Source organism: Rhinopithecus roxellana, chromosome 1, assembly GCF_007565055.1.
Source record: "Rhinopithecus roxellana isolate Shanxi Qingling chromosome 1, ASM756505v1, whole genome shotgun sequence".
NCBI classification, from domain to species: Eukaryota; Metazoa; Chordata; class Mammalia; order Primates; family Cercopithecidae; genus Rhinopithecus; species Rhinopithecus roxellana.
The window spans coordinates 161091602-161106230 of NC_044549.1; the positions used below are offsets into that span (position 1 = coordinate 161091602).

At 46.3% G+C, this 14629-nt stretch overlaps 2 protein-coding genes across 2 annotated transcripts in view; one reads left to right on the top strand and one right to left on the bottom strand.

Moving 5' to 3' along the window:
* CRTAP (cartilage associated protein) overlaps positions 1 to 6880 on the top strand; it is a 33358-nt gene extending 26478 nt beyond the window's left edge. Inside the window, exon 7 of the mRNA XM_010372963.2 lies at positions 1521 to 6880. Coding sequence (XP_010371265.2) covers positions 1521 to 1574 — 54 coding nt within the window. The 3' untranslated portion in view covers positions 1575 to 6880. The remainder of the gene's footprint in view (positions 1 to 1520) is intronic.
* A 4571-nt stretch (positions 6881 to 11451) lies between these two features.
* SUSD5 (sushi domain containing 5) overlaps positions 11452 to 14629 on the bottom strand; it is a 78221-nt gene continuing 75043 nt past the window's right edge. The window contains exon 5 of the mRNA XM_010372964.2: positions 11452 to 13120. Coding sequence (XP_010371266.1) covers positions 11829 to 13120 — 1292 coding nt within the window. The 3' untranslated portion in view covers positions 11452 to 11828. The remainder of the gene's footprint in view (positions 13121 to 14629) is intronic.

Consider the following 14629-nt stretch of genomic DNA (forward strand, 5'->3'; position numbering starts at 1 on the left):
ACGGGGGACTCTGGAGCATGAATGGCACCGCAGAGTTGTTCCTGCCTTTTGTAGTCCCCCTTATCAGTCTGTCATTCATTCTTTGTTGCCAGGAAGGGCTGGTGTGTAACCTCCCTGGCAAGACTGCTGTTGTTTTTTTTTGTTGTTGTTGTTTTGGCCAAAGGCAATTGCCCAGAGATGGGGCAGCTGCTAGCCGTTAGCAAACAGCCCTCGCAGGAGTTGGGGATGGGTGCGCTGGGAAGGAGATCTGAGCGAGGCCCCACCAGTATTCACCACAACAGCCATGCAGGGGGTGCAGTTCTTTCATCTGTGCTGCCTCGGGCACTCATTACTAGTGAGCTAAAAGTAAATAATACCATCATCCCACAAGTCACAACAGACACACAGCAGGATATAGTAACTCCCTAAGCAGAAGTTATGGCTATACACATAATCCGTCTACTATGCTGTGTTTTCCTTTTGGGGTCTAGAAAGCAACTGAAAAACGCTTTTTCCAAGCCATAATGTTCTACTGTTACAATTTGAGTTTCTAACCTCAGGCATGACATAGTAGAAGTATTTGATGATAATACTAAGACTCCCATTTGTGTCTCATGTACTTGATAGGTTTTCCAGTTATTCCCAAATGCTGCAAGATTTTTGTAAATTTCTCTGTGTTGAAACATCAAAAGGAGCCAACAGGCTCTTGGCCTGGGATGGTGAGCTCAGTGAAGGGGTCGAGCTTTAGCAGGGGTGGTGGGGCCGGTCTGTGCTGACTCTTATGGAAGGTGCCTCAGCCTTGGTCATTCACTCATTCTCTGCAGAAAAGAGAATGGGTGTCATCAGCTGGTGGTCCAGGAGGGTTCTAGGAGAGAAGTCAGTGTGGAGAAAGAAATTGGGAACGGTGCTGGGCTGCTTCAAGTTGAAGTGTAAGGCTGATTGCAGGAGGGAGCAGGTGAGCTCCTGGTACCGACACTGGGCAAGTGGATCCCACTGTCCCTGTGTGTCTCTCCTGTAAGAGGGATGATTGCTTTAGTCATACCAGCAATATGTATGCATGCGCTCAGTCATTCATTCTTCAACATATTTATTGAGCACCTTCTGTGTGCTGGGCTCTGGGGAAGAAAAATCAACCCAGGCCCTGGCCCTTGAGAAGTTTGTGTTCTGGTGGTCAAGGCAGAAAGGCAACAGATAGAAAGTGTTCCTGTGGGAGACCTGCACATGAGAGGGGAGAAAGGGGAGTAGGCAGAGATGCACACAGGAGGGGCACTTGGTAGAGCCGTTCACAGGCTGGGCTGTCTGCCTCACACAGCATGTTGGCGGATCTCACAGAGCACTTGATAGCAAGTTCAAATGGAGTGAAAGCCGAGGTCCCCTCCACAGGGAGAAATCAGGTCCTCTGGGCCCCTGAGAAACAGAGAAAACCTGTTTCAGCCAAAGCAGACAGTGGCAATGGCCTCTCGGGATACTGTTTCTGCTCATCAGCACTTTTAAAAGTCCAATGAGCCCATTTAACAAAGTTGTCCTGTTGTCTCTCACAGGGAGAAGTTGTGGAATACGTGGATGACCTCTTAGAACTGGAGGAGACCAGCTAGCCCACAGCAACCAAAGAGACTTCTTCTTGACGTTCAGGAAACACAGATTCTTTGTCCTTTTCCCAACAGCCCAGGCTGTTGATACCTCAGAGCCTTCCCTTTCCTCTCCGAAGTGAAAGGGAAGCCCCCATCTCTCTCACTACACGTCACCAGGGGTGAGCCTGCCTTTCCCATCTTCACACCTGCCACCTCGTGTTCACACCTATCTTTCTTACCTTCTTTTTGAGATGGAGTCTCGCTCTGTCGCCCAGGCTGGAGTCCTTTGGCACGTTCTCGGCTCACTGCAACCTCTGCCTCCTGGGTTCAAGCGATTCTCCTGCCTCAGCCTCCCGAGTACCTGGGATTACAGGCATGTGCCACCATGCCTGGCTAATTTTGTATTTTTAGTAGAGACGGGGTTTCGCCATGTTGGCCAGGCTGGTCTTGAACTCTTGACTTCAGGTGATCCACCTGCCTTGGCCTCCCACAGTGCTGGGATTACAGGTGTGAGCCACTGTGCCCGGCCTCTTTCTCACCTTTACACCTGTCTTCTTATCCTCACATCTGTTTTCACACCTTCACCCCTGTCTTTCTCATGTTCACACTTGTCTTCCCCGTGTTCATACCTGCCTTTCTCACCATTTTGGTTTGAAGGACAGTCTTCTCTGGCTTGTTTTTTTTTTTTTTTCCCCAGAAAATCAGTATTATTTTTTAAATAAGAAAAACATTCCTAAAAGATGATAATTGTGAAAACCTCCTTTGGCTTGTTTGCTCTTCCAGCTTTTAGTCTCCTTTCTCCCCATCCAGGAAAGATGGTGGAAGACAAAGGCTAAATTTCTCCAGCCTCACAGTGGTCTTCACTTGGTCTGACTTGTACCAATTCTAGCACCCACTGAAAAACGAGTAGAGAGTGTAGAGTACAGAAATGTGGCTTTTGCCCCACTTTGCATCTCCAAAATCACAACGGTTGGCCAATCCCATTTGAGGACAATGCTTAGTTATGAGTCTCCGAGATGGAAAAAGAAGAAAGTCAGAGCTGTCTAGTTCCATTTATTCTTTGAGTAAATATTTATTGAGTACCTACTGTGTGCTAGGCATTGACCAGGGAACTACAGATACTTCACCGAATAACAGGGGAAAGTTCCCTGTGCTCATGGAGCTTACATTCTACAGGGAGAAAGAGATAGCCAATACATAGGAATAAATATATGCAAGGTATCATACAGTGATAATTGCTATGGAGAAAAATAAAGCAGGGGAGGGAGGAAGAAATCCTGGAGATGAGGCTGCAGTTTTAAATGGGGCCTCACTGGGAAAGGGACGTCAGAGCAGAGACATTAGGAAAGTGGACCCTGGGCAAGGTCCAGGTTCCAGGTGGAGGAACAAGATGTGCAGTGCCCCTGCTCTGCATGCTCAGGGAAGAGCAGGGAGACCAAGCAAAGTCATGGGCAGGGGGAGAATGGAAGGAGAGACGGCTGGGGAGGAGGTCAGGTGGCGGAGGGCCTTGACGTGGCTTCTGCTGAGTGAGATGGGAGCCACTGGAGGGTTTGAACAGAGGAGTGCCTTGATTGATTTATATTTTGCAAGGGTCATTCTAGCTGCCATAGTGTGAAAAACTTTAGTGGACAAGGGCAGAAGGAAGAGGGAAGACCTGTTAGGAAGCTGCTGCAAGATTCCAGTCTTGGGCCTGGGCCACAGCAACAGCAGTGGCCAAATATCTAGATTTAGTTTGAAAGCAGAGCCAATAGGATTTGCTGAGAGGTTGAATGTGCAGTGTAAGAGAAAGAAGAGTTAATGATGACATTAAGGTTTTCGGCCTGAATAGCAGGAAAGATGGAGTTACCGGTTACTGAAACGGAAGGATGGGCTGGGTAAGTAAGGAATTTGGTGCAAAGCAGGCTGTCTGTGGTTGGAATGGGAGGTTCTGGCTGCAAATCCAAGTGGAGAGTTTTCTCAGGTCAGGTCTGCAGCAGAGCTCGGGACAGGGATCTGAATGCACTTGGTTTATTGTGTGGGGTGCTCTCAGAAGGAACCCATGAAAGCCTCTAATCAGTCATTTATTGGCTGTGAGAAGGTCCCTGGGAGTGCTGCTGGTACATTTGAAGGCAAGTGGCTTCAGTTGAGGGCAAGTCTCTGGAAAAGAGGCTGTAGGTATCTGGCAGCTACCATGCATGGTAGTGTGTTGGTGGTTGTGGGGTCCTGGGAACTGGCTCTGTGAAGGGATCTGGCAGGGCACCACAGCGTCCCCTACTGAACCATCAGCATGTTAGTGGCATTTAAAGCCATGTGGCCGGAGGGGCCAGTGAGATTGTCTCTTGAGTATTACTGAGAAGCAACAGAAAAGAGCCATGGATGGAGCCCTTGGGCCCTCTGGGAAATTGGAAATCAGCCAAAGAGATTGAGAAGGGGTTACCTTAAGGTCAGAGAAAACCAAGAGAGTGTGGTGTGCTGGAAGCTGAGCTTTCTTTATTCAGCCTCATTCCCTTCCCCAAAGAAGTCACTTGCGTAGTTGGGCCCCTCCAGGGTTGAAGGCAAGAGGAGAAAGGCACAGCATTTGGGAAACAAGACTTTTCCTGCAATAGCCTGGGAAGGAATAAAAGGATGGAGTGTTTGGGTTTTTGTGTAATGGTGGTTCATTGGGGTGGAACACTCACACATGGTGCTTTTCTGGGCTTTCCTTATCCCTCAGAACACTCGACCAACCTCAGGGAACTCGGGCACATCCTTCTGTTTCTCCTTCAGTTCCATCCTGCTTCCCTCATCCCTTCTGACACCATGTCCTCACTCACCTGCACAAGAATCCCTGCATCAGGTTCTCTTTTGAGGGTGCCCAACCCAGGACAGTCCCCTACCACTTCTGTCTTGGGCTGAAGTTGCCCATGTCCGCAGAGGCTGTACTCCCAGTGGGTGTGTTAGACCCGAAGAGTCAGTGTTATTACTGGTGGATGCACCATGTCCACAGCAGCCCCCCAGTCCCAGCGATGCGTCAGATCTTATGTGGCTTCCTGCTGGGGGAGATGGCCTTTGCCCACGGGATGCCGGGTTCTCCTTTATTTCCTCACCCCACCCTCTACTCCACCAGAGAAACTTCCTTTTGAACTCAGTGCGGAAGAGGGTGATGAGACAGGACTAGAAAGTAGTGGAGGACCCAGCGAGTGGACGCCCTGCTCCGGGATTCCTGAGCCTGTAAATAGTGTGCCCAGCAGCTGTGAACTCCCCTTATAGCCCTGGGCTGCAATGTCCTTCCCAGCTGTGTGAGAAAATGAAAGCCGACGTCCACAGGGACCCAGGCTGGGTTGGGTGTTGTGACTTACTCCACCTCTGTACCCTGCAGCGGTCCCGTTGGGTCCTTGTGAGCTTGGGGTGAGCTTTCTGTACATGATGTTGTTCCACATATGGGTTGAGTTGGCATGGTAGGGGGTCCTCGTTTACTCTCTGAAGTTGGCCTCCTTTCACTGGGGATTGAAAAGCACGTCCACCCCTACCCTAGCGATGTCCCCTGAGGACCCTGGTGATAGTACAGTCAATATTGTCAGTACTGTGCTTTGATTGAAGGCTGTGGCGCTGAGTTACCAAAATTTCTATTTCAAAGGAAACCAAACCTTAAAAAAAAGAAAAAAAAAAAAGTGGGCTGGTTCTTCCAAACCTACCGTGAAACCCTGATGTGCAGGCTGCACTCAATGACCTCAACCCAACACCTCCCTTTGTTTCTTGGAAGAGCCTAGAAGATTCCTGGATTGAGACCCCATTGGTTCAGCCTCAGTCTGGCCTGTCTTGAAAAAAACAAACACATTTGTAAGCTCTGTGGGAGCTTCCAGGCCCGCTGTAAGATGCCTCGCTTGTCCTCTGACCCATCAGCATGGAGCCCAGTGGTTGCTTTTAGGTTCTGCAGGCTGGTGGGGAGGCCGCCCATCGTGGTGGGGCATCTGTCCAGCCCCATTGCCACTCAGGGCATCCAAGCAGGAGGCACCCGCTGGGAAGGGTCTAAAGATAACTCCTTGTGGCCACTGCTACTGTTCACATTTGACTTGCGGAGAAGTGAAGGGCTGAGGGGAGGTTTGTGTACACATGTAATTAAAAGTGACTAACTGACCGAAATGAGCACATACCAACATATGCAACATACTAAAATCTTCCTGATTTTTGAGACTTTCTAATTACTACAACTAACCTGTTGTGCTCACCTCTGGAATTCAGAAAGAGAGCCACTGCGAGCAGTGACCACAAGGCCTGCCTAGGAAGGAAATGTGTGCTTTCAGTTCTTATTAGGGAAATTTTAAGAGCACAAAAATTTTATTGAACCCACCTCAGTGGCAAACAGAAAATGATTTGTCAGATTGTCAGTGGGAAGGGGTTTATTATGACTGCTGGTGGAATAAACAGTGACCGGCTTCTGCCAACATTTATGGAAATAACGTTTCTAAGTTTTAAATGTGAGCTGTAAACCGAAGCCACTTCAGTTAAAAAAAAAAATCAATACTTAAACTGTAGGGAAAAGGTGGATCGGTGCCAGAGAAAACATTATTTAATAGTGTCGGAACATGGAACTGCAACACAGTTTGTAGCAAGGCACTGAGAAAAACCCACAACTAATCCTTCATCGCAGCTGTCTGAACTCTTGATCATCTGCCATCCCCCAAACAGGGACTTCTTTTTTTCTGGTGACTCCAGGCCTGAATGACCTAGTGTGGAGAGTTTAAACTATGTACAAGGGAGGAAAGAAAAACGGAAAGGAACCTTAAGTAAGCCTCAGCCAAAGGTTTTATGCATGGGACTTCCTGTGCCTGAAGCCAGGGGCAAGACTGATCCCCATGCCTGTCCCCATGACATCTCCCTGAAAGAGAAGACACCATGACAGCCCGGCTTTGCCTTGCCTGACCCACTCCTACCCCAGAAATAAGAATCAAGAGCAGCCATGGTTATCCTTAGAGTGTTTTCCATCTAGGGCCAGCCACATATCCTGGCACCTGACACTGTCCCCACAAAAATAGCTGACTTTTGTTGCTTGTTGAATGAATGAGTTGGCTGTAGATCCTCTCGGAGCTGGCAGGTAAGATATTAGTGCCTCATTTTATAAGAAGAGAATAGGAAGGAATTAAGCAATTTGGCCAACAGATACAAGATTCCAGAGTTTTATCTCCCACTTTACGGTAGCAGTCAGTAGGCCAAACTCCAAAGACCACTGCTGATGTCTTTCTCTGCCTCCTCTCTTTGGGTTAGTGTGGTATGTACAAGCTCACTCTCGTTGAAAATTAGAACTCAGAAAATAGTTGAAAACAAAAGCTTTTTGTTTTTCTTTTTACATCACATTAAATGTTTTACTTTGCTTATTCTCTATTTTCTATTCTATCCACTGGACAGGGATGTCTTCACTACATTCTGGAAGCTATGTTGTAATGAGCTCTGTTTTCTCAGGTCTGTGAAATTTCTGACATTCATCTAACAAAGTAGAAACTTCACACCAGGGACTCCTGGATCTCATGCAGGAGGACTGGTCCTTGCTAGCCATGAGCTGGCTGAGGTCCTGTCAGGCAGTAGAGGCTCATGCCTCTCCCCAGGAAGATTGTGTTTCAGAGGAGATCTGGAATCTCACTAGGAAAAACATTTGGAATCTGTTTCAAACAGGGACCCAACGCATCTTCAGGCATGACTGTCAACAGCAACTATGCTCCATGCATGCCACTAAGGGGCAGGCAGGAGAAAGAATAGTAGAAGGAAGCAGGTGGAAAGAGTGAGGAACCAGCCAGCACAAAAAGAAGTCCACGTTATGGAGAGTTCAAACAGCTGTCTGAAGAAGAGGTGGAGGACATGGAGATGAGCCCAAGAATTCCAGAGGATGTGGTAAAAAATCTGGACTGAGGAGGAGAGGAGGTGCAGGGAATAAGAGTTGAGTTGATGGATGTCTTAGGTCAGAATCCTTTGAAGCAAGGGAAGTGATGGGGTGCTCTCAAGAGAAGGGGTGTGAGGGAAACAGGAAGGAGCTAGTAAGGATGTGTCTTCAGTTGGAGACTGGCTTCAGCCTGATCTCATGGGAGCTCTGGAGCATGAATCACATTGGAGTTGGTCCCACCTTGAGGCAAGGAGGCCAGCCTTTTGCATTCCCATGACAGCTGGTCATTGGTTATAGGCTGCCCTAGCAGAGTATAAGGTGGTCTAACTTCCTGGGTGAGGGAACTCCCAGTAGGCCAAGGGCATTTCTCTGTGTTGGAAGGGTACACTTATGTGCTTATGAGCATTTTACCAGCCAACACTCAGGGCAGCTGGAAGATGGGTTCACCTACCTAGCAAAGGGGACTTGGGAGGGGCATCAACAATGTCCACAACATTGGAAGGCTTGGGAGGCATGGATCTGTGGTGGTCATGGACGTGAAAATGGACGTAAGGCAGATGGGATTGGTGCTGATGGTGTCTGAGCTGGATTTGCTAGTTGCCCTTCCACATCTCTTCCAACAGGCCCCTCCAACATGCCTGATGTCCCAGGAGCCTGACCTCTATGATTCCATTGCCTGGACTTCTTCACCCTCTGATTTCCGGTTGCCACTGGGACATGCCAGCAGGAGATGGCAGGGTGAGACAAGGTCTGGGTCCTTAAAATCTTTGCTTCCTCCAGGCCACAGTTGGACACTGGCTGCATTCTCCTTGAGGCCAGAGCCCTTGTCCTGCAGGGCCTTTCCTATTGCTGAGCTCTTGTTGGCTCTCTAACAGGTCCCCACCATCCCTTGATGGTTCCCCTAACTCTCCCCACACCTTTGTGAACAGTCCCTTCAGCTAACCCTCTACTTACTCCTTTGAGTGTCCTGTGAAGAGAAAGGGGATAATCAGTTCTCTCTTAGGCCAGTGCTTCTCAAGCTTTACCATTCATGCCTGCCACCTGGGCATCCTGTTAGATGCAGATCCTGATTCAGCAGTCCTGGGGTGCGGCCTGAGATTGTGTACTTGCTTGCAGGGCCTGGGCTACCGGGGCAGGAGCCGCACTTTGAATAGTGAGGTCCTGGGTGTTTCATTGCAGTGAAGTGAGTGGTCTCTGGTTGGGGCAAGGAAGAGGGAAGTAGGGAGGGAGGAGGGGCAAGAGTGTCACAAACTTCCCTAAAATCCTGCTGCAGGAGGTAACATAGCTGAGAGTTAGGTTTAGAAAGGACAGTCTTAGATCTTAGATATAGTAAGTATTAAGACATTATTTTCAAGATTACTAGAGAATTTTTTTTTTTTTTTTTTTGAGATGGAGCCTTGCTCTGTCCCCCAGGCTGAAGTGCAGTAGCATGATCTCAGTTCACTGCAACCTCCACCTCCCGGTTCAAGCAGTTCTCCTGCCAGAGCCTCCCGAGTAGCTGGTACTACAAGAGTGCACTACCACGCCCAGCTAATTTTTGTATTTTTAGTAGAGAAAAGGTTTCACCATGTTGGCCAGGCTGGTCTCGAACTCCTGACCTCAAGTGATCTGCCTGCCTTAGCCTCCCAATGTGCTGAGATTACCAGTGTGAGCCACTGTGCCCAGTGAGATTTTTTTTTTTTTAAACCATGGTGCAGTAGCCTAGAAATAAAATACATTCAGCAACTGTTGGGGCAATAATTATTTATTTTAAATATCTCAGAAGCTTTGTGTTAATAGAACCCCCTCCCCTAATTTTCATGAGCATTAAACATTCACCGTTCTCAAAACATGCATGACATACAATTTAGATTTATAGTATTTTAATCATTCCCTTTCAACATGCAGTTTTAGATTCTATAACATTAATTTAGAGGATACCACACCAATAAGAACTTAAAAACTGATGTGTTGGGTTTATTTCACAGTCCGTGTCTACAAATAAAACATTTACATGTATTGATAATTTGTAATAAATTTATTAATACACATGTATTAATATTGCCTATTTATTTGTTGGTATAAATTCAATGTTTTGGGTTATTCCATAATAATAGTTACTAACACAGTCCCAATGCTGGGACAGAGGTTATTTTATATAGTTAAAAATAGAAAAGTTATCTTGCAGTAGATTAGGATCTAATTTATAAATATATACAGTCTCTGGCTTTTATTCTATTATGTTTTGCTTTGGCTACATGCAGAAAGCATTTTATTCCTATTGTTCTTGACTTCATCTGATGCACAGGTATTCTAGTTGGTGCCTTCAGGCTTTATTTTACCCAACTATGGGGACTAAGATCTTTGATTATGCTGCTTTTCTTTATGGCTACTTCGCCTAGTATTTTTCCAAAGCTTGCTGAAAAGAGGTGGCAGGGTAGAAAGCATGTTGTGAATTCTTTTTTCCTTAGGTAAAACACCACCAAAAATTTTTCAATCATAAAAAAGATCAGGATTTCCCTCTACCACACAAAAACACTTAGACTCCTGTGGTGTCTCAAAATTAATGTATTGTGTTCACCTTTTACCACTGATAACTATTTCCAAGAAGGTGATTCATATTAGAAAAATATAACATGTTTCATTTCTGTGCCAACATACAGGAGACTATTGCAGGTGGCATTTGGGCAGCTTCAAATGCCACCTCAGCTGCACACAGCCATGCCTGACTTCCACACAACACACACCACATACTCATCTTCTGTGCCTTTAGGAGTTCAGCTGGCCTTGAAGTTCACATTTGAGCTTATTATAAACCAACAGGCTCTCAAACTTGAGTGCACATCAAAATCACCTGCAGGGCTTGTTAAAAACACAGAGAACTGGGCCCTACTCCCAGGGTTCCTGTTTCCTGAGTCTAGGGTGGGACTAGAGAATCTGCATCTCCAACAAATTCCCAGGTGATGCTGATGCTACTGGTCTGAGGACCACACTTTGAGAACCACTGCCATAAACCATACTGGCTGAGCCACCCTAAGGAATGATTTAGATGCTATGAAATGGGTTGCCCAACAGACAGGATGGCTTCTGTTTCCACAGAACTCCCAGTTTCCACACTAGAGAACAGATCAGCACAGATCATTTCATACTCTTTTACAGATTCTTCTGCTTCTCCATCAAGTACGTGCCCATACTTGATATCCTGGTGTTCGGCCCTCTGAAAACATTTCTTTTTTTTTTTTCTCCTGTGTCATTCCCTCTTACTGGAGTTCAGAGAAATGGTTAATCCTGAGAGAGGAAACCAAGGACTGAGTTTTGTTAGTCCTGGCAAAAATTCCAAGACATTCCTAGGCACAGACTGGTCAAGGACAACTAGGCCACTGCTTCTGAGAGGAAATGGTACTTACTGGTACAAAGCTAACTTTGTTTTTAAAAAATAATAGCAAATCCTTAACCAGGAAAGATTGAAAATAAAATAGAATAAATGATAGGCTGTCCCACAAAATGGAGGGAACAGAGAGGGATGTGTGTTTCTTCATTCCTCACCTCCCCCAACAAAATGTCAGTCTTAAATTCTCTCTAATTTCAAGAAGCAACGAAAAAAGAAACCTCAGAGCTTCTGGACTGTGTCCTGGCTCTTGGTTCATCTGCCCTCAGCAACATCACAACATTAAAAGGAAACAACCCATTATTCTTCCATATTCCTCTCCCAATAATTCAATATCTATGTCCTAAATACTGCTGCTCTCATACACTTGGTTTATCATGACTATTTATAAAATTCCAGGGCATGAAGCTGGTGATCTTCTTTCTTCAAAAAGGTAATACTGTCATGTGGCCCACACCTGGAATCCTAGCACTTTGGGAGGCTAAGGAGGGCGGATCACTTGAGGTCAGGAGTTCTTGACCAGTCTGGCCAACATGGTGAAACTCCATTTCTACTAAAAATACAAAAAAAATTAGCCGGGCGTGGTGGTGCATGCCTGTAATCCCAGCCACTTGGGAGGCTGAGGCAGGAGAATTGCTTGAACTTGGGAGGCAGAGGTTGCAGTGAGCTCAGATTGTGCCACTGCACTCCAGCCTGGGCAACAGCATGAGACTCCATCTCAAAAAATAATAATAATAATAATAACAATAATAATAATAATAATAATAATAACAATACTGTGATGAAGGAAGAGGCGATTTTCAACCTCACACTGGAAACTGGGCCCAAGCACAGGTCTGGGATTAGTGTAGTCAATTCCACGGCAGATGGTGAAGACACTGATGTGAGTGATGATGCCACCAAAGCCTCCCTGCCCTCCCAGGTGCTCCAGAGACACTTCTCAGCCTATAAAACAAAGAGCTGAGGAAAACATGATGAGCCCCAGTCCACCTGCATCATGCTCTAGTAAATTATCAGTGTGATGTGTCACAGTTATTTTCCTCCCAAGTGGCTTTGGGAGAACCCACTCCGAAGGTGCCTAGACCTTCTCCATCTCGATCTGCTGGTGGTAGTGCCGAGCCTGCCGCTGGCCAACATTCAGCTTGTACACGGAGCTCTTGTGCTGGTACTTGCGGTAGCCCCACACCATCCCCACACCTGCCAGGAGCAGCAGTAGGCACAGGACGGTGACAATGGTGGCGATCACAGGGCCTCTGCTGAGGCCAGGACATCTGCCTCCCACACATGACTCCAAGGTGGGATGAAGCTCCTCGCTTGTACCCGGCCCAGGGCCTTCCTGTCCAAAGAAGTCTTCAGACAGCAGGTATGGGAAGCTGTCCTGGATCTCAGGAGCAGTGGTTTCTCCTGGAGGCTGGGTGGTTGTCATGATCGTTGAGGGGATGTGGTTAGGTGTCTGCTTGACAGTGGTCGCTGTTAATATCTCCAGGGTGGAGCTGGTGAGCTCATAGGGCAGGGTGGCCATCGGAGACTCCTCTGTGGTGAATCTCCAGGGTAGAGTTGACTGGTACTTGGTCAAGTCACCATCCCCATTGCCCTCAGGCTCGGACACACTCATGGGTCTGAGCGCCAAAGCTTCCACATCTAGCATTTGAGATGGAAGAACTGAACTATGGGTCATGCCCTCGCTTGGTGTGAGGGTGCTACTCCAGGGCTTCTTAACTTCCACAAGAATGGGCTGATCAGGAGTAAGTAGGATGTTTTCATCTAGTCCTACTGACCCATCCCCTTTGTCCCCATCTTCTTCCTCTTCTGCCTCTGTCTTCCTCCAAGCCCCATCTGTCACAGGGTAGCCATCTAACCAGGACTCATCACTGCTGCTCACCACAGGATCCCCTGCCTTGCTATCATTCTTGCCCATAAATGGCCCCAAGGGACCATCAGTGTTGTCATAGATCACCTTAGTTTCAGGTTCACCTGGGACCAATTTTACACCACTGTGGTTGTCTCCAGCAGAAAAGTGCTTTTTGGTGTCATCATCCACCTCCTTTTCCAACCCAGGCTTGTGGAAAGCCTCAGCAGGAAACCAGAACAAGTGCTTCTGGAGGAGCCGCGATCCTGGCGAGTCTGCAGGGACACTGCTCCCAGCGCCAGGCAAGGCTGTGGTTGGCACAAAGCCTTTATCCTGGGCTATGTTTTCTCTCCCCACAGAAATGGAGACCAGATGGTCCTGTTTTGGAGCCTCCTCAGACAAGTCTCCCTGACTCCTGTCCTCTTCTGCCTCTGTCCGGGAATCCTCCATGAGCTCTCTGAATGACACAGATCTGTCATCAGGGAAGTTATCTTCATAGTCAATGTGTGCCTCAGCCCCATCTGGAAGGAAAGAGGGAAAAACCTCATTAGCTCCAAAGGCACAGAGCCAGTATAGAACACAAGAAAAGGAAATTAAAAGCATAAGGGCTGGGACAGAATAAATAATACTGTTATTATTCACAGATGATATGACTGCGTATCATAGATAAACCCAAAGAATCTACATATGAACATTACAATTAACTACAATTAACATCTGAGCTTAGACCAGGCATGGTGGCTCACACCTATAATCCCAGCACTTTGGGAGGTCCAGGCAGGTGGATCACTTGAAGCCAGGAGTTCGAGACCAGCCTGGTCAACGTGGCGAACCCCCATCTCTAATAAAATACAAAAAAATAGCCAGGCATAGTGGCATATGCCTGTAATCCCAGCTATTCAGGAGGATGAGACATGAGAACTGCTTGAACCCAGAAGAAGGAGGTTGCAGTGAGCCAAGATCACATCACTGCACTCCAGCCTGGGTGATAGAGTGAGACTCAAAAACAAAAACAACTCAAAAACAACAACGACCAAAAAACATGTGACTTTATTAGGGATACTAGGTCTATAGTAAATATAAACATCAATTGTATTTCTAAATACTGTCAATAAACAGAAAATTAAAATTTAAAAGGATGCCATTTATAATAACATTTAAAAAACCAAACCTATAAGAATAAATCTAACAAAAGATGTCCAAGACTTCTGCATGGAATGATATAAGACATTGCTGAGCAAAATTAAAGAAGACTTAAATGAATGGAGGAATAGATCATGATCATGTAGTAGAAGGCTCAAGATTGCTAAGTTGGCAATTCTGTCCCAGTTGATCTACACAGATCTAATACAATTCTAATAAAAAATCTCAGACAGTAACTGAATGCTAAAGTTTATGGAAATGCAATGAACCAAGAATAGACAAGGCAATACTGAAAAAGAAGAAAGGGCTGAAGACACATGCAAAACACTCAAGATTTACTGTAAAACAAGAAAGGGCTGGAAGACACATGCAAAACACTCAAGATTTACTGTAAAACAAGAAAGGGCTGGAAGACACATGCAAAACACTCAAGATTTACTGTAAAACAAGAAAGGGCTGAAGACACATGCAAAACACTCAAGATTTACTGTAAAACAAGAAAGGGCTGGAAGACACATGCAAAACACTCAAGATTTACTGTAAAACAAGAAAGGGCTGAAGACACATGCAAAACACTCAAGATTTACTGTAAAACAAGAAAGGGCTGAAGACACATGCAAAACACTCAAGATTTACTGCAAAACAAGAAAGGGCTGAAGACACATGCAAAACACTCAAGATTTACTGTAAAACAAGAAAGGGCTGAAGACACATGCAAAACACTCAAGATTTACTGTAAAACAAGAAAGGGCTGGAAGACACATGCAAAACACTCAAGATTTACTGTAAAACAAGAAAGGGCTGGAAGACACATGCAAAACACTCAAGATTTACTGTAAAACAAGAAAGGGCTGGAAGACACATGCAAAACACTCAAGATTTACTGT